General features: G+C 39.2%; 1 protein-coding gene across 2 annotated transcripts in view; it reads right to left on the bottom strand.

Moving 5' to 3' along the window:
* The window catches only part of TUBGCP3 (tubulin gamma complex component 3), a 67,957-nt gene that overhangs the window by 1,833 nt on the left and 47,742 nt on the right, over window positions 1-18,382 (bottom strand). For both annotated transcript variants that reach the window (XM_076360871.1, XM_076360880.1), the window contains exons 10-21: window positions 18,230-18,362; window positions 16,727-16,893; window positions 14,873-14,983; window positions 14,350-14,458; window positions 9,492-9,681; window positions 8,058-8,193; window positions 7,189-7,257; window positions 5,815-5,950; window positions 3,098-3,186; window positions 2,832-2,963; window positions 2,318-2,458; window positions 1,628-1,744 (exon numbers count right to left, since the gene is read on the bottom strand). In XM_076360871.1, the coding sequence (XP_076216986.1) occupies window positions 1,628-1,744; window positions 2,318-2,458; window positions 2,832-2,963; window positions 3,098-3,186; window positions 5,815-5,950; window positions 7,189-7,257; window positions 8,058-8,193; window positions 9,492-9,681; window positions 14,350-14,458; window positions 14,873-14,983; window positions 16,727-16,893; window positions 18,230-18,362 (1,530 nt within the window). The remainder of the gene's footprint in view (window positions 1-1,627; window positions 1,745-2,317; window positions 2,459-2,831; window positions 2,964-3,097; window positions 3,187-5,814; window positions 5,951-7,188; window positions 7,258-8,057; window positions 8,194-9,491; window positions 9,682-14,349; window positions 14,459-14,872; window positions 14,984-16,726; window positions 16,894-18,229; window positions 18,363-18,382) is intronic.

Below are 18,382 nucleotides of genomic sequence, written 5' to 3'. Positions count from 1 at the left end.
CGGGAGCTCCACAGCATGCAGGAAAGCAGAGGACTTTGCGAGGATGGGAAGACTCACTTGAAGAGCTCATTCCTGATCTCCACTAAATACTAATGTGGACATGCCTGTAACTAGAGCATCCCATTACTTCTAAAGATGACCAAGGCTGGCCGGAGAAGTCCTGCATGGAAAATCCATAGTAGGGGTCAGCAGGAATACAGTCCAAGCAGGCAAAAGCTACATTGCCAACTTGGAGCAATCCTGTAGAGCTCACAAACTACAATCTATTCACAGCCTACGCTTCTTAAAGAATTTGGCTCCATTTTTCTCTGGGAGGGAGAATTGCAATATTTGGACCCAGGAGCAAATTCCTCCCAGATTTGAAGTCCTCGCATCAGAACTCAGGATGTCGACAGCCTTCAACAAAAGCCACCAGTATTTTACAACCTGGGTGCCCTAGTCTGTTTTCATTCAAACGTCCATGTGAACTGAAGTATTTTGACAATGCAGCACTTCAGCCAGGGTAGCTATAGCTTGGCAAAGCTATAGGCAATACAGAAATGGATCTGGTGCAAACCACCAGAGGGAAGGACTGGGAAGTGCTCTGCACATGCTGTACCGGTGCTAAGTCACAACTATACCTGCTATAAAGAACCAACTGTACTCTTACAAGGTAAAATGAACGTATGGGTAACAACCCAGTACAACCACTTCAACCTCATTCATTTACCTAGGGAAACAATGCATACTTGCATGTTTAGTATTTGTCTAAATGTGTATTTATGGATATTGAAATAAGAAGGAAAGATACAAGAAATATCAACAGCAAGATAGAAGAAAGCCGGCCCTACAGCTTTAAGTCAAACTCAGTATCAACGTCATTAAAAAATCCTAACTTCAGGCATGCCAAAGGTGATAAATAAGAGAAGTTAAAAGGTACACTACACGACATCAAGAGTATCTCACGTGTCAAAGTCAAGAGATGAGTTGAGGTAGGGTTTTGGTTTTCAGTTGACCCGGGGTCTAATTCTGAAAGGCTGCTGTGGCACATAGCGCTGTGTCCCTCCCTTTCATCGCTTTCTGGAATGCTTTCCCTGAAATCTAACAGCTGATTTTCCTGGGGAATGGGAGCTTTGGAATCAGATATAGCAAATTAAGACAAAGCCAGAATAATTCCCATCGAAGAAGATAGCCTGTGCACGTTCCCCCAAACAGCTTACCCATTGCTCATCTCAGTGCGCTTAAAATCAAGTGTTAAGCCCTTAATAAGGACCCTTTCTGTAGTCTTTAATAGCAATGACTTGCAAAGATGGCGAGAAGAAATGGAATGCAGACGGAATTCTATATTTTTTTTTTTTTTTCCCCAGATTACACCAGGAGATAGCTATTACTTCCACTACTGGAGGAAGAAGGAGACTTACATGAAGAGACTATTCCTCTTTGTCAGGGGAACATACATGATCACAAAACTTGCTGTCTACTGAGGAACAGTGAATACAGGCTTCTAAGTAGAGAAGCAAAAAATGAAGACCTAGATCCACAAACTGCACACACGAATACAGAAGTTACACCTACTCTATGTTTGAAATTGATTTCTACATATCAAAGCTCAGCATCCATATTAAAAAACATATAATCTAAAAGGCACCTGGTAAAAGTGAGTGAGTATTCGCAGCTGTGAGCACATTTTGGGTATTGAGTCTTGAAATTCTTTCATCCTCTTGCTCTCTTCTTCATCTTCTGATGCAGTTACACCCCACTTGCCCTACACAGAGACCAAATGAGTTAAGAGGTCAAGCGTCACACGATGAAAGTTGCTAACTGGGCCACCCTTCTGCCCAGCTAAACCACCATGTTTATACAAACCAACCATTGCCATAGAAAGCCAAACACGGAGCCTCTAGTGTTGAAACTATCGGTCCCCTTGGTGGTTGTAGAGCACATGAAAGAAATCTGAGTTAGCAAAGCAGGCAAGTCTCACACGAGTGCTGCATGTCCCACAGACTGACAGTAGGGAGGTAGGCATGGAGTTATGGCATTTTTTGCAAAAGGGTTCAGAATATTAAAGCCTCTTCACATGAAACAGACCTAAATTTCTCATCCTCCAAAGCCCACTGCAGAACCTATTCACCTAGAAGTTTTGGGCAAGACAGAAATGAAAAACACCATTCAGCAGTTTTGTTTTAATTCACTAGCTACTGCTGATGACTTTTACATTTGTTCCTACATTTTTCATTTTTGCTGTACCTCTACATGATATCTAAAATCCTCCGTATATCAAAAGACAAGTATATCTGCCTCAATTAATTTTCATGTTCTAGCAACATCCTTGCTGTACCTCAAGCTCACGCTGTTTTTTCCTCTCTTCAAATTGCAATCTCAGCTGCAGCTCCTCCAAAGCAGCTCTGTACATTGCATCTTGGGCATTCTGGAGCTCAATGATCTGATCAAAAACAGCTCGAAGCTGGTTGAGAAGTACCTGTGAGACATTTAAGCAACAAAACAATGAGCGAGTTGTATGGCAAAAGAGTTTTAAGTTACTACCACTCTTCAGAACGTGAGTAAATTAAATCTTTTTAATATCCACAGCTGGAGAGACTGTTTTGCAAAGCCCTAAGTCATGATCACACAGCTTCTTAGGACCAAAAGCAACTGGCCCACATTGTAACAAGCTTTATAATTAGCATCTGTCACTGTGTGTGGGGAGTACGAACAGAGCCTATCACAATAAGGTTTATATCAGAGAAAGAAGAATTACTTTTCCCCTTGCTCCTACAACATAAGAGAAGATGGTTCCTAACGCATAAGCCAAGATCACAAAGCTACAATTTAATGCAAAGGAGAAGACTTACCCTGGAATCGCTATCCAGCAAGCACCGAGCTATGATTGTGTCTAGAAAAACTTCATGAGCTGCAATGATGTGATCCAAGTCCTGTGCTTGTTGGACCTTGTTCCAGAGTTCATCCCACGAACATTCAAGCACCTGGAGCAATGATTCAGGATTGGGCTGTTTTGATTTGCTAGATGACAAGCTCTTTGAAACTTAAGACACACAACACATACAGAACATTAAAAGTACTTCATTTTTAAGCAACTAATTGGGTGGATAGAGTATACCTCAAATGTAATGTAATACTGCATTTGATGAATGAAATGGACCATTTCTGATGCCAGAACGTGACACTGATGCAGCACCCCAGAAAGCTCTGTAAAAAATCCAAAGAGATGGCATGTTAAAGACCGCAAGGACAGGCACAGCCATCAAACCAGCTTGGTAAACTTTTTCTACCAAATTGAACACTTCATAAAACAGCCACTAGTCTTGGATGGTAGCAGCAATACTGGCTGGCAACAGATGAGCAAAGAACATTGCACAATTAACCCCTAGAAAATGTGAGCCAAAGATGATGCCGACTTTGTGCTCAGACAGTGCTGGAAACTTGCTGAGTATCACAAGTGAAAAGACCCTCTCAGTCCCAAGAGACCAAAATACAGTAAACGTCCCACGTGTTCTTCTGGTTGAAAATCTGAGGCCACAGATTTACAGTTGCTTCTGAGGCCTCTCTTACCATTAGCCTTCAAACCACAGACAGCATATTTTGCATTACTTTGCTACACTGAGATCAAGAGAGGGTGGCTGTGACAGGAGTAGGGAATTTGTGGCTCATGTGGTCCAGGCTCAATTCCCTGATCCACCAGAGATCCACAGGTAAGTCACTAATGGCCTTAGCTGCTCACCTGTAAGAGGTGGTCTCTGTTGCAGAAGGGTATTATCAAGATTACCATCAACTGCAAAAATTCTCTGGAACGAAGATACTCAGCCTTGTGGAATCAGGCAGATATCCAGGCAGAGGAAGTAATTTCTAAAAAGCTGCCAAAATAATTTGCCGCTGCAGACAAGCTATGAGACTACTACAAAAGGAATTCTACATTTTCGTATCTTGGGATGTTACAGAACCATCCAGTGATCTGAAAGATATTACAAGCTACTCTGTTCTTCATTTCTTATGCCTTTGCAGGAAGACTATCCCTAACACATTATGTTGCATCTACTTTAAATAGGATCAATGAAAAAAACCTCCAGGGTTGGCTAAACAACAGAAATTCCTCAACATTGGTGAGTTGGATACATCTGTGTTTCTTCTTCAAGTTACTGATAGGAAAAAAGCGAGCTTGACACTACTGTCTAGAAGTACTCCTTTAAAGCATTAAAATCCCTGGCTGTTAAGAATTTTTGGGAATTGTGAATAAAGCTATCCTTGAAAGTCAGGGCTACCTCTTTGTGGTTAAAAAACAAAAGACCCTGCAGCTGCTTCCTCCTATCAGTTACTGTCTTCCATTTGGTGCTCTGTGACTGGACTGTACTGCTTTGGAGGGAGAGAGAGAAAATAAAAGCAAGTTCTACTGCTTCTTCATAAATCAGTGCTGGGGTGGACTCTCTGTGTATTTCAGAAAAAATTGTACTCGCAGCTTCCAATTTAGACATGCCAATGAGCAAGGAAGACTCCTGTCCCTTCAGGCAGAAGGCAGTACAGGTCTTTGTAAACACACTCTCCTTTGTCAGAGGCACAAACTGAGAAATACAACACTCGGCTCCTTCTGCCAACAATAGCTATAAGAGCTTGGCCAGCATTTTAAATGTCTGCATTACTTAAAACATAGCCAAACCTAAAGGCAACAAGCAACTGAGCTTTTACTTACAGAAGATTGTTCCATGGCAAAGCACAAGAAAGGCCTCCCAAGGAAGGTGGGGGGTGGGGGGGGTGGGGAAGGAAGAAAAAGCAAGCTTCCTTCTGAGAGCAAGAGAACAAACAAAACCCTAGCAATGGGAGACAGCTCTAGCCTGAAGACCCTCAGGGTGATGAGAATAAAATCTGTTAACTGTACACTAGTCTCAAAGGGAACAGAAAGCAAGAACGCAATAGACCACTGGTTTTGAGTCAAACAAGCACTTATTTGGGACACGGAAATGACAGTAAACTAAACTATCTCACAGAAACAGAAAGGAAGCCTAGTCATCCCATACAGTTCCAGAGATCAACCTTGTGCATTGGAGCAGACTTTACAAGACTTTGTTTCCCAGCGACCTTCTGAGGCCAAGGTGTCCACTACCACCCACCCACCAGTTTCTAATTATAAAAACATAAATATATCTTTGTAAATATTACTATGTCACAAAAAAGCATCACCCTTAATAGCTATTTTTTACTGAGAGAAATGTAGCTAAGTAAAAAAAGTCATGATTGAGCCAGTACAGATGCTCACAAATATGACTATATTCTCAGCTGAGAAGTAGGATCAAAAAATCCCAGTCCATTAAACATACACCAGAGCCACTACACCGGACAGCTTTCCTATTTCTTCTCAAACATCTGTTTCTCTTATCTTTACCTCTTCTGTTCTTAGCTAAACAAAAGCACAGGGAATGAGTGAAGGTAAAACTAGTAAATTCAGAAGCGTGCATGTGTGAGACTTACTACTTCCAGCACAAGAAAGAGGGAGTCAGAGTCTACAGATAGGAAGGCATCAACAAAGATGAGTAAAAGGGGATGGAAGAGTCTTTCCAGAGACAGGGGATGTTCCATTTGCTCACTGCTACAAAAACTCACTATCAAGGATTAAGTAAAACAACAAACAGGAAACTTCCATTTACAACAATGTTGTTTTATCTTCATCATCATCTACCATTAAACAGTCAGTCAAGAAGAACAACAAAATACAAAACTCATCTGTCCCAACAGACTTTTTTCCTCCCACTTAACATACAGTTTAAAATAAGATGCAATCATCTAAATCCAGTTTACGAGTATGTCATCCATTTGGGCCTCTCTCACCTGGTATACTTTTCAGAAGCTTTGCATTGCACATGTGCCCCTTCCATATATCAGTAAGAATATACTCCATTCGCTTTGCCCTCCAAAGGAAATTAAATACTCTTAGGTAGTGGCTCATGCACTCACGGGTAAATACCTACAAAACAAACAAAATATCAGCACAAATTTAATAGACATACCACGTGTTCCGAAGGACCAAGAACCTCTTCACAGTCCATCTATTCTGACCCATGCAGTTTATTGGTAAATATTGTCTAAACAAAATCCCCGGAAACCCCAGAGCTTTTGGGAAGATCGTCCCTCAAGGGCTGAACTAAGTCACCTAACATTCAAGTAGGCACAGGGCACTGCTAAGGGCAGAGCTATAGCACCTGCTCTGGTCCAGAGTGCACTTCAGCAGCACCGTCATTTTATTTTTTGCATTTTAACACTAAAAGGATTCCCACATAGTCAATTCTTCCACATCATATCCTTGAGAAGACTGAAGACAATGGAGTAGAAATGCATTGCAGCTTATATGCTTCTGTACACGAGTCCTCCACATAGGCATCTCTTCCGCATTTTAAAAAAGTTATATAAAAAGGTTGTTTTGTTTTCTTGTTTGTGGGGGTTTTTTTGGAATCCTGCTCTGATGCTTTTGCCAGTTCCAATTCATTGTAGGCTGAGAAAGTAGAACTGTATTTGTTGTCCTACCAATATGCCAATTGAAAAAGCTTGGACCCACATGCTAGGAGGCAATCATTTCTTGGGAGGTTTTGAGCACTTCCAGTCCCGTATGGGAGGAAGTGTAAGGAGGGGTGAACAAGACAAAGCCTAAACATTTTGCTCTTTTCAAACTACGTATGTACATGAAAATTCCTTCTGCTGGTCAGACTCACATTTAGATGTCCTGTTTAAAAAAAAAAATTCTTTACAAGTTCTTTATAAGGCTAAATGCAGTCTGATCAATAGTGCAGCTATTTTCTCAGTACTTCTAATGAACGCTACCTATCAAATTTAATTTAGATAGTACAAATAGGTTCTCCTCAAATACATTCTTCAGTTCCTTGCAAATTATCCCAAATTAGCAGCTACAGCCCAGTCATAACAGAAGAAGAGGAGCACTCCATTTATTAAGTACTCACTAAAAATCTCTGCTGGAACAAATGAATTACTGATTTTCAGTAATGATTGTTTTAAATGTAGCTTTTTAGCACTCACAGTTAATTTATACGAATTGAAATTTTGGCTCAACTATTTATACAGTGGGTGCATCCCACATGCAAAAAAAAAAAAGTCTCTCTGATCTTACATGGTTATTTCAATTAAAAAAAAAGTTTAGCAACTCAGTTCAATATCTGAGACATGGTCACAGCCAGCAGTATATGACATTACCGTTGCTATTGGCCCATCAACATGATAGTCCAAGCTGAAGACATCCCATCCAGTGTCCCCAGGAGACACCTGTATTAAAAAGATATGCTACTTTCAGTGTATAACCAGAGCATATTAGTGCTGAAGAGCAACTCTTGCTTACTCTTCCATTCTCCACAGCCTATGAATAAACAAGCATCCACATCTATACAGGATACAGGAGTTCCTTGTCAAAAGTAGTAGATTAAGCAAAAATGAACTGAAGTTTGACACAAGGGTGGGATTCATCTCACCCAAATGTTGATGTTTGTAATGTCAATGTTCTTCCCTTGGAGCTACTATGGGAAATGAAGGGAAGGAAAAACTTAGGCAGGACCCATCCTAAGGTATAGACTTATTTCAGAGGCTACAGTACATCAGTTAACTCCCACCTCTGGGACTGGAGCTTTCTCATTAAGTCAAGTTTCTTACAAGAGATCTCCTTCATGAAACGCACTTTCATTGCTTCACTCATTGTGACTAGGCGGCAAAGACACCACCCCCCAGATTCTTGTAGGAGCAACAGCAGTAGGAGCTGTTTGCAGAACCTCGAATCAGGGCCACCAGCATCAATTACTGTTAGACCCCAAATACTCAACTTCGTATTGTCAATGAAACGGCTGTAAACCCACAGCTTGAAATACAAATAGACAATAGGCAGGAAACGGGAAAAGAAGAGAAGACTCATTAAATGAGGTTTACATAATTCAAAGTAGACTTCAATGGAAAGCAGGGGGGAAATGTATTTACTGTATACACATATGAAAATTTTGTTTCCTATAGATGTCTGCATGTATACACACACACAAAAAAGGTATGTTTCAGGTCAGAATCACTATGATGCAACAGACCTCCAGAAGTCGAACATCCAGTCGTTTGAGAATCTCAGGATTATCAAACTGGGCATTAGTTGCCCTCACCGCTGTTTCAAGGATTCCAGTTAGATTATGCTGATATAAGGTTGTAGCTGGTCGTGCAAGCTCTGGCCTGGTAGTTATGAGACAAACAGTCATGGCATATTACTGAAATATTCTGCAGCAGCAATTTGGTAGTAACTGCAGCACACAGTGAAACACTTTTCTGACAGACTTTCAAAACCTGTTGTATTACCCTTTCAGTCTTAACCACGCAGAAAATCAATGAGCAGAATATGAGCAGTGTTTGTCTATTCATATGCAGCTATACACCTGAACATCAGCATGAGGAGTAACTTCATCCTCATTTAATACCAGTAATTTGAAATTAACAGGATTGCTAGCATAACTATTCTGTAATTTGAGTTGCATTCATATCTAAAATGAGGCAGATTACATCATTAACAATCAAACCAATAATTTCATTTCAGTTTTGAGAGATTTACTGATAGCCATCTCTTGGGCTTAGGAGTGCTGGCAGAAGCACGCAAACCCACCCCCTCTATGTAACTTAAACTTTCCAAAGAGTTGCAACATGCAAGTAACAAGCACCTTGCACTACTCCCCTCCCCCATGATCAGTACTGGAAAGCCCCTCATTGCTTCTGCCTCAAATGTAATACTGACTCCACAAACCAACCTTACTCTGCTTCACACTAATTTTCACTTAAAAAAGCACGGTCATGTACAAATCTTCACCAGACAATGTTGATTTTGCTTTACAAACAAGTTAATGTAATCTCTATTACAAAGCCTGCCTTCTAGACTAAAGGAAAGCTTTGTGAAGGATATTTTTGGTATACTAAGTTTCATCAGTAGCACCAGCATGTAAAAGCGGTGAGCTTGCAAACGCACTTTAAGAACTGAAACTGACAGTTGTGGGTGCACCTGAGTGCTTAAAACAGAGGCTGGTGAGGCATCAATTAAATTTTTAAAAATGCATTGAGGGGTTTTGACACAATGTTTTGGACCAAACACCTCCAAAATAGAGAAGCCTAACATTCACAGCAATGCTAACTAGTGGCATCAAGAGCAACAGAACTTTTCTGCTTAAACTTGCTGACAGGAGCAAGAGAAGTGCTAACATCCTCAAGGCTGTCACAGGGTCAAGCGCAAGGGTATCTGTATTAGTGCAACTTTTCAAGACGTGAAACGGTACTGTATATACTTCCTACCAAAAAGGAAGAACAAAGTTTAAGCCTCAGGGTCAAAGAAATTAAACCCAAAACAGAGTTTAAAAGTTGTTCAATTAAACCTTTGAGTAATAAGATACCTAAAGGGTCCTTTTCCAAAAGCGAAACAGTTTCTGTGCTGATAATGCACATCTGCAAGCATCAGAAATGCAACATAATCACCCTTCCTACTCTCTTACTTGAGCAAGTCCATTAAATGCCTGATGAAGTCTCCTTGACCAAGTAGTAAGTAGCGCCTCATGGCCTGCATGTGTTCCAGTAAATTGTACTTCTTATTGAGAACATCCAGCAGGTATTTGCTGGTCTCAAAATAAGCTGCATCGATTTTCTCTTGAAATGCATTTTCCAAATCTGTGAACAAATCAGCAGCTAAAAACAAAAAAAAAGGGGGGTTAAAATTAAATTAGTATTTTTCCAAAACTGAGGCAAACAAGCTTTGGAATTGAAACATACAAGTAGAGAAATTGCTATTTATTCTGATCCACTATATTATACATTTGGCATAGCCAAAGTGAAAGCAAGTCTAAAGCAGTCCATACTTCAACATTATTACTTTTAATCTCTGCCCAGCTTGTACTTTCCAACAAGAGCTAATATTATTTCATCACTTTTACACAGAAAGTGGTTTAGTTTTTTTTTACCTTGCTGAAATACTGCAATTTACAGAATCAAATAATTTAAGGAGATCTAAAAGCTAAGAGTTAAGGAAAAGCTTTGTTGGGGGGGGATCTAAATCACAAGTCACTTCTGCGGGCGGGGGGTGGAAGGAATCGAAGAATCAGTCAGAACATTCAACAGAAAAGAGTTCCCACATACAAGTCAGAATGAGAGAGGAAGGAATATGCTTGCATTATCTGGGGGACAGCCAGCAACCTGACGTTTTTTTCTCCACCGTTAATGCATGGCAACTTGGGGGCAGAAAGTAGGACACTGCCCTTTAGTAGGAAGCATATGTCACTCTTTTCTACAACTACAAGCTTATTAAGAAAGGGACTGCAATAAGGCTGTTACGAGATGGCAAGAAGTGCGGCCTCTTCAGGCAAGACGGAGAAAAACTCCAAATACTGACTGCCAACTACCGTAAGATTCAGACCTTCCTCATCATTAAAGGATATACTCCCACTTTCAACAATTTTTAATTACACAACTATTGCTTTAAAGGTAAAAAATGAAGATCCAGGTACCAAATTGGTGTAAGACAGTGCACTGCCTGCTCCAGGATTAGTTTCAACCTGTACTGCAGACAGGAAAAATTAAAACCAAGTTTCATGTTGTTCTGATGAGATTCAGTCTCAATTAATAAAATGCTTTAAATCGAAGAAATAAACAGTGGTTCTAATAAAGAAGTCACTCTTTAATGAGGGAAACCTCACAATGTCTGGTTCAATGACATTCCCTGAGGTTTCCAAACTCTTATTCAGTAACCTGTGAAGCTCTCCGTAAGACACCAAAAGTGCAAGCATATTCAGAGATGTCAAAGAGATGACACTTGTATAATATGTTGCTGTGCTCAAAATCCCTACACTAGGAGAATACTACTTAGTCAAATAACACGCATCAAGCTTAGGAGATGCGAGAATTAATACAGCCTGTAGTAAGGAATCCTCAAAGTGCCCTTTCCAGTCTCCTGGTTTGCTAACCAGGAGATACAGCTCACCAAGGTCTCTGCTCACTCTGGTCAAGGCAGAGATCTCGTGTGATCTGACAAAGCAATTCTTGCATTGCACAGGTAAGGAAGCACGCAGCACTGTTCCCACTGCTGGGAAAAAGGGACAAACATCAGTTCGTGCAAATGCATTTGTCTCACTGGTACAGGGCAACAGGGCAGTGAGAATGTCCAATCAATTCTGACTTTCATCTAGTCTTTCCCCATCGGTGAATCCTGTCCTCTTAACTGCTGTCTTCAAAAGATGGGTTCAAGTGTGGCTGCTTGCATGCGTAGTGGTACCAGCCATCTGATCTGCCACATGGCTTCACTGCTGGCTTTAGTGGAAGAAGGAAGAACTTCCAGAAAGGGAAAAAAGCTAAAAGAGGAGTTTCACATACAGAACACAGTAAGTTACAACACCCCAATGATCTGTTCCTGCAAGCGTCTTTTCACAAGATGGTGTGAGCCTAATGGGCAAAGCAAAAGAGGCAACAAGCCAACCTAAAAAGAGTTATGGGCTAATACCTTCAGCAACTGGACACAGAGGTTGGTCCTAGGACTGGCTCAAGGCACAGGCAAAACCAACAGGCAGCAGGCAATTGCCTAGTTTGCCTATGGCAAGCCTACCAAGTCACACATGCTGGTCCTGCCTCCACTCAAGTAGGGGTGAGCACGTGTAAGGCAGTACCTATGGCTGAGGACACATGGACCAGTCTCAACTTCTTCTTATCCCAAGCAGAAAAAAAGCCTTTCCCCTCTCCTTAGTACTGCCACTTGCCTTGAGGGAAGTGACCTGGCCACAGGTCTTCATCTCTGAGACTGGAAAATTCAAGTTTACATGTGTAGCTGTAACGCACCATCTCTGCATACATGCACACCAGCATAGGCAATGCACCATCCCTGTTTGACATGCCAAACTACTAAAAAGGTTGCTTACATCAACAAACAAGAGACCTAGGCACAAGTTTTTAAAGCTGTGCAAAATTATCTCAGGACACTGTGAAAAGCCAGGCATGGGTCAAGAAAGGATCAGACAAAAAGCACTGACAGGTCCATGAGTTGCTATTGAACATAGTGGTCTCATGTCATTCCTGGTTCAGAGGTTCCTAAACTGTGGGCAGCTAGAGGTTGGAGCTGGGATCACTTTATCTGCCTTTTTTACTGTCCTTCTTCCCCAAGTGCCTGCTACAATCCCCTGTCAGGCAAGATGAGCAACTTCTACACTGTTCTTCATCTCTGACTTCCTGTTTTAATATATGTTCAGACAGTTTTTTACATCATGATTACTTCAGCATCAAAAGGAAAGTGGGGAAACACGAGAGTTAAGGTTCCAAAGCAAATTAAAGAAGTAAAAAATACAGCCAAACCCATGAAACATTCAGATTTAAAATGAGAAAAAGCATCCAGAATTCAGGCTGGCATCCTAGTTTTCCATCATCTTATTATAAGTAATTATCTGAAGGGACTCTCAGGATATTGTCAGATGGCATAAACAAGGACAGGATGCATTTCCAACATCACTGACACAAAATGTTCTTTCTGGATTGAATAGGTAAAATGTCCTAAATACAAATGCAGTTTTGTGGAGAATTAAGGCAGTGCAATACTATGAGGTATTTAGGCTACAGACCATAAGCTCAGCATGCCTTCAGCACACTACAGATATAGTGGATAACATCCATTTCTAAAACCACAATTCTGTCTGAAATGGGTATTCTCAGCACTTAAGATAATGTACTTGCTTTGAAGTCCTCGTTCCATACATAATAGGGAACTTATATTTGTGGAGGTCTTCCATTCAATCAAGGAGAGAGAAACAAGTGCAAATTAAAAAAAATATTGGAAAAGCATGGCCATAAACGCTGTGTAAAGTGGTGAAAGTAGTATAGCCAAAGAATGTTTTTGCCTTTTTCAGGAGTAGCTGGCAAGGTGATGGTTCAAATGCATTTACAGCCCTTATTCACTTAACCTTGACCCCTCTCTGCACTTTAAGCGCATCTTTGACTGGGCAAGCACTGCGCATGGTACAAAAATCACATTATTAGGTGAAATATTCTTGCAGACATGAATTGGATTTTATTATTAGAACATCTTTCATGGAGGTACTCATGCTAAAAGTCCATGCTGTGAAGAGTTAATATAAAAACTAATCCAAGGTTAATCTGGAGGGTAAAAAAAAAAAAAAAAAAAAAGACAATCCCACAAAACCAAGCTTCAAACTTACATATACTAAAGTCATATTTGAGTACAGGAATAACAGAAAAGATATTGTACAAGATGTCAAAAAGTGCAAAGAAGGATGTTCTTAGAAAACTAAGAACTTGACAGAAAAACAAATGTTTAGATAATTCTTCTCTTGGTAAAAGCTGGATATAGTAGTACGACATCATTACACTTCTAGAAACTATGTACAAAATAGCATGAGAGCAATTATACCAGTGATCTGCATCTTAACAATTAGACTCTCTTTGGTATATTAAACGAGTTCTAAAAAGAAGTTACAGTAGTAAAATATCACCTTCACCAGAAGAAAGCAAGTTGTCCTTTCTCCCAGATGTAGCAACATCCTATGCATTACATTACCTTCTTTGCTTAGTATTTACACATAAAGTCTCCTTGTCATGATGAAAGATAGCAAATAAACATCTAAAACAATGTTAACTTCATTGCAAAGAATATGCCACCAAAGAATAACTGCAAATGGTATATAAGTTTGCATTCATTAGAACTAAAATCTCTTCTAAGTAGAAAGAAATAACCCGAAGGAATTCTGATAGTTAAGTTTTGGTTTAACATTGAACAGCAGGCAACCCCAACTTCAAGTAATCTTCAAAAAGAATTTTACAAACCTCCCGCATACTCAGTTTTCTTTGGACGTATTATAGCGGCAGAGTGCATTTACAGAAAGGCTTCTGTCCTGACTGTTTTTACTGCTCATTCTCTTATTTACAACTAATGGATTATTTATTATTTTTTAACCACAGAATTAATTATTATTATGGAATCGTATGATGAATTATATTTGATGAGAAGTCACAAGTACTAAATTCTTACTGCAGCACTCAAGAATATCCCTGCCCCCACCCCAGCCCTCTCAACAAAAGTCAGCTGAAGACAGACTGATTTCTGAATGGTTTAATTCAGAAATCCAGTACATTAACAACCACCCAGCAAATCTATCAAATTAAGAAAAGAAAATTACACATATACATCTTCATACATCTTTTGGAAAATGCGTTTCCATTAAAACACCTGTACTTTAGGGCAGATGGGACTTTTGTACTCCTTTCCACCCCACTATCCAAAATGCCAGTTTACAGTCTAAACCACATATTGATTGTACAGAGCTCAGTTCAAAGGGAAGAAGCTGACTAACACTGATACTTTACCATCTTTCGAAGACTCTGCAGATTTTGCCACAGCAATCATCTTTGTGGATGGAGTTTGATCATGACAAACTTGATGCAAGAAGTTTATGGATTTTCCTATTAGGAGGACCTGAACAAAAAAGGATTTTTTTTTTTTAAAGTGATTTGCATATAAGAAAAAAAAAACCCAACAACCACCACTAAACAAAAATAGCCACCCACAACCACCAGGACAATAGTGTTTTTTGTTATCTTCCTGTGCTCTTAGGTTCACAATCCCAACCACAGCAATCCAGAACTTCAATGCTAACACAAAAAGGTTTTAAACATAAACTTCTTTTCCCCCCCTTGAGATCTCCTTAAACAAAGTTTATCAGTTAGAGAATGGAAAGGAGAAACAGTCTTATAGTCTTCCTCAGCAAACAATCCCAAAACTCTTTAGACAATTATTTATTGTTAAATTTGGTCTCCATTTTCTTAATGGAAATCTAAACAGCAGCATAGGGCAAACAAATAATCAGAAGATTAACTCTTGAATTCATACCTTTTTTGATTGCTCCATTGTAATAAAAGAAGGGATCATTGATTTCCTCAAAGTGTATTTGTCATGCCACAACCGATCAGTTTTAACTGTAGGATCTGAAGCTACAAAAAACTGTAGATTGAAACAAATATTAAAAACAAAAGGTGAATGTAAACTCTCTCCCCTAGTGTTTCATTTCTGTATTCAGAAAACTGTAGAAATATTCTGAGTTGTTCTTTTAACTAAAAAAGCAAAAATAAATCTTTTTCATAGCTAACATGCAGAGTAGTCCTGGCAATGAATACGTAAATTGTATGTTGACCAATATGAACTCTGAAGAAAAAAGTTAAAGAACGGCTTATGTAATTTAACCTCCTCTGTACGTTATGAAACCTGGACTACCTCAGGGTAAAGCGTACTATCTGTAAAACATCCACTATGAAATACAGAAGCGTATAGCACTTTCTGGCCATTAGTTATACAGTTAGGGTAGGAGATAAAGTTCAGAATATAAGTATAATATGCTTTTATTTTACTGGTTCTATTTTTACTCAAGCCCCTTTGGATTTCCTCCTATTTTAACAGATGCAGAATTGCAGAAAAAAAACCAAACCCAAACCCAAGAAATTCTGCGACTGAACTGAGCAAATGCCAAGGTCTCTCAACTCCATGCAAAAGAAACTAAAACTACACGATTAGTTTTGTTAAAATGACTTGTGGATGGATTTTGTCCTCATCCTGTCAAACAAGATACCCATTTTTTGGACAAGAACTTTTTTCACTGCCTCCAAATACCATTTCCACCAAGAATGGCCAATTGTCTTTGTTCAAAAACTGTGTTTGTGATATGAAAATTGTAGCTTTCAGTATACCACATCCAATAGTGTTTTTCAGTATTAAGGACAGTCTTACAGCACACACGTAAATTTTTAAACAAAGAGTTGAAAGCTAATGAATGATATAAAAACCAAAAAAGACACCACCTTACATGTCTGAGGAGTAGCTGGAAAAAAAGTAAAGTCTATTTTACACTTCTAGCCATAAAGATTCCTAATGCTGACCTTAAAGATCAGATGTGGGTGATATTTGTACTCATTTTAATTTTGACCCAGATGGACAGTTTCAGAAATCAGACAGCATATTTCACACTCAAGTAAAGTTACTCAGATATGTCTCAGAAGTGCTCAATTCATTTTTAAAAAGATTCTTTGGCTTCTTGGAACCAAAAAATATCACTAACAAGACCGTACTGATTGGAGACAGGAAAAAGAGTTGGGAGAGCTTAAAAAGGCATAAAAATGTTTCTAAGAAGAAAAGGGACAGTTACTAGAACTTGCTGTTACAGAAGTCAGAACAAGTAACTCTGTAGAGTTTCTAGAGGAACTCTGGAACCATAAACCTCTTCTACCCAATTTGACAAACCGAAGTTATTTATGAAGCTGAGGATAACCGTAGGTAGTCAGAGTAGAATATTCTGAACTTTATTCCCAATACAAGGCTTGCATTCTAAACAGTTACAGAGAACTCTGCATACATTACTATTGTTACACTAAGCAAGAAAAGATAGAGAGATGACTTTGTCTCTCTTCAGAAGCAAGCATCTATTGTTAGTCCACCATTCTGCCTCTACTAAACAGACCCAGGATATGACTCATAGGAGACGATGTACTGCCTCATTGCAACCTCCAGACATCACACTGACTGAATCCATGAAAAGAGTCACATTTCATGTTGTTATTGTATATATTACTTACTCGTATGTTATACGTTTCCATAACAGTCTACTTTTCAAATTCTCCTCTAAGCTTCCCACAGATTATACTCCCACAAAGCAAACAAACAGAGGTAAAATATTTATTGTATCACATACATTACCTCATGGTATGTATCCTCCAGCTCTCCATCATAAATCCAGCGATAAAGGAAATTCAGTACAGGATGCGATACTAGGCCAAGAATGTGCTGAACCAGAGATCTCATGTAGGGATCTCCTGTTTTAGTATAGGCATGAACTGCTGAGGCTAGTTCACCACCTTTTCTCCCTGTAAGATCACAGGGGAGAGAAACAGAAATGTATGAAGGAAAAATATATACACCACACTTAAATTCAGCAGCCATTGATTTTAGCTACTCATATGTCACCCAGATCTTGCTGAACAGCAATTCTAAAATGTACCAAAAGTACATTTTTTATGTTGACGGGGAATTCCTAGGTTTTAAGGCATAAATCACTAATCTCACTGAAGCATTAAGCACAGTTCTCTGACGCTGTATTCTGTCTACTTTGTGGTAGCTTGGAGGAATGCAAATTTCAAGGCATCAGATCACACACAAAGGTTGACTTTATGCTTCTTTTCTTCATCACCGCCCCCACCAGAATAGCATTAAAGAAGCCTTAGTATGTTTTCCTTCTCTCCTGTACTTGACTCTCTCTCAGATGTTTTGTGTGCATACATACACACAAACACATCTTTTCTGGTTCTTGGTTATAGTTCCCCCCATAGCTCCTTTAGGCAATATCTCCTGTCTTCTTGCAATTGAAAGGTAAGAGACTGTCCAAAAAAAAAAAAAATAGAACTAGTACTTGTTTTGCTGTTATGCTGAACAGCTTAAAGGTTCCTTGCAGCACAGGCTGTAGCATTCAAAGTTTTCATGAATGTCTTAAAAGTAAAGCCCACTTTTTTTTTTTCAAAATTGTTACTAATTCTGATAATCAAGGTAAAACAGGTGTTGCAAGCTTTTTTGGTTAAGATGCTCTTTCCAAAGGGCCACAATCTCCATTTATTATCAAAGACAGCAAAGCTGAAGCACCCTTAGGGAGAAGCATAGCCTATGGGTCAGTTACTGGCCAAAGTTTTGGTCAACTCCAACACCACCCCTCAGCATTTTCTTGTGGATTGCCAACACAGCCACATACTATTTGCAGATTTGTTAAGTTTTGTTGTTTCACATGAATATGCAGACAAGTTGCAAATGACTCCTATATGCCATCATACATAGAGGAATAGCATAATATACATAATGAAGAGACTAAGCCAACCATTTCGTAGTGTATTAGTGGGTTTTTTCACAGTATAACATTCTCTGAAAGATGACTAAAATTGAATAATTGAAAACAGCATGAAAAGTGTGTGCTTAAAATTTGAAGGATTTCTCAAGCATGTTCCAGTTTTAAAAAAAAGCAAAAAAGTATATCAAAACAGCACTATAATTCATCAGGTTTTTGCTTAAACTAAAAGAGAGAGAATCCTCTAGAATAGCTACTTAAAATTTTCTAAAAAAATGTAACAGTAATATTATTGATATCTACCTTTGGCATGCACAACCACTCAAAGTTACATAACTTCCCCATAAATATTAAATTAATGTTAAACAGACCTTGACAGTGGTCAACAAGTGCTGCAAGGGTCTTCAACCTTATTTTAGGATCATATGTCCAGACTAGAAGACGGCGAAGTGTTAAACTGCTTTCAAGTCCCAAATTCACACCCTGATCGTCTTCCAATTGCAACTGATCAAATTAGAAACAGA

Source organism: Aptenodytes patagonicus, chromosome 1 (assembly GCF_965638725.1).
Source record: "Aptenodytes patagonicus chromosome 1, bAptPat1.pri.cur, whole genome shotgun sequence".
Lineage (NCBI taxonomy): Eukaryota > Metazoa > Chordata > Aves > Sphenisciformes > Spheniscidae > Aptenodytes > Aptenodytes patagonicus.
The sequence above is the reverse complement of the archived record's forward strand: the minus strand, read 5'-3'. Positions and strand labels throughout refer to the sequence as shown.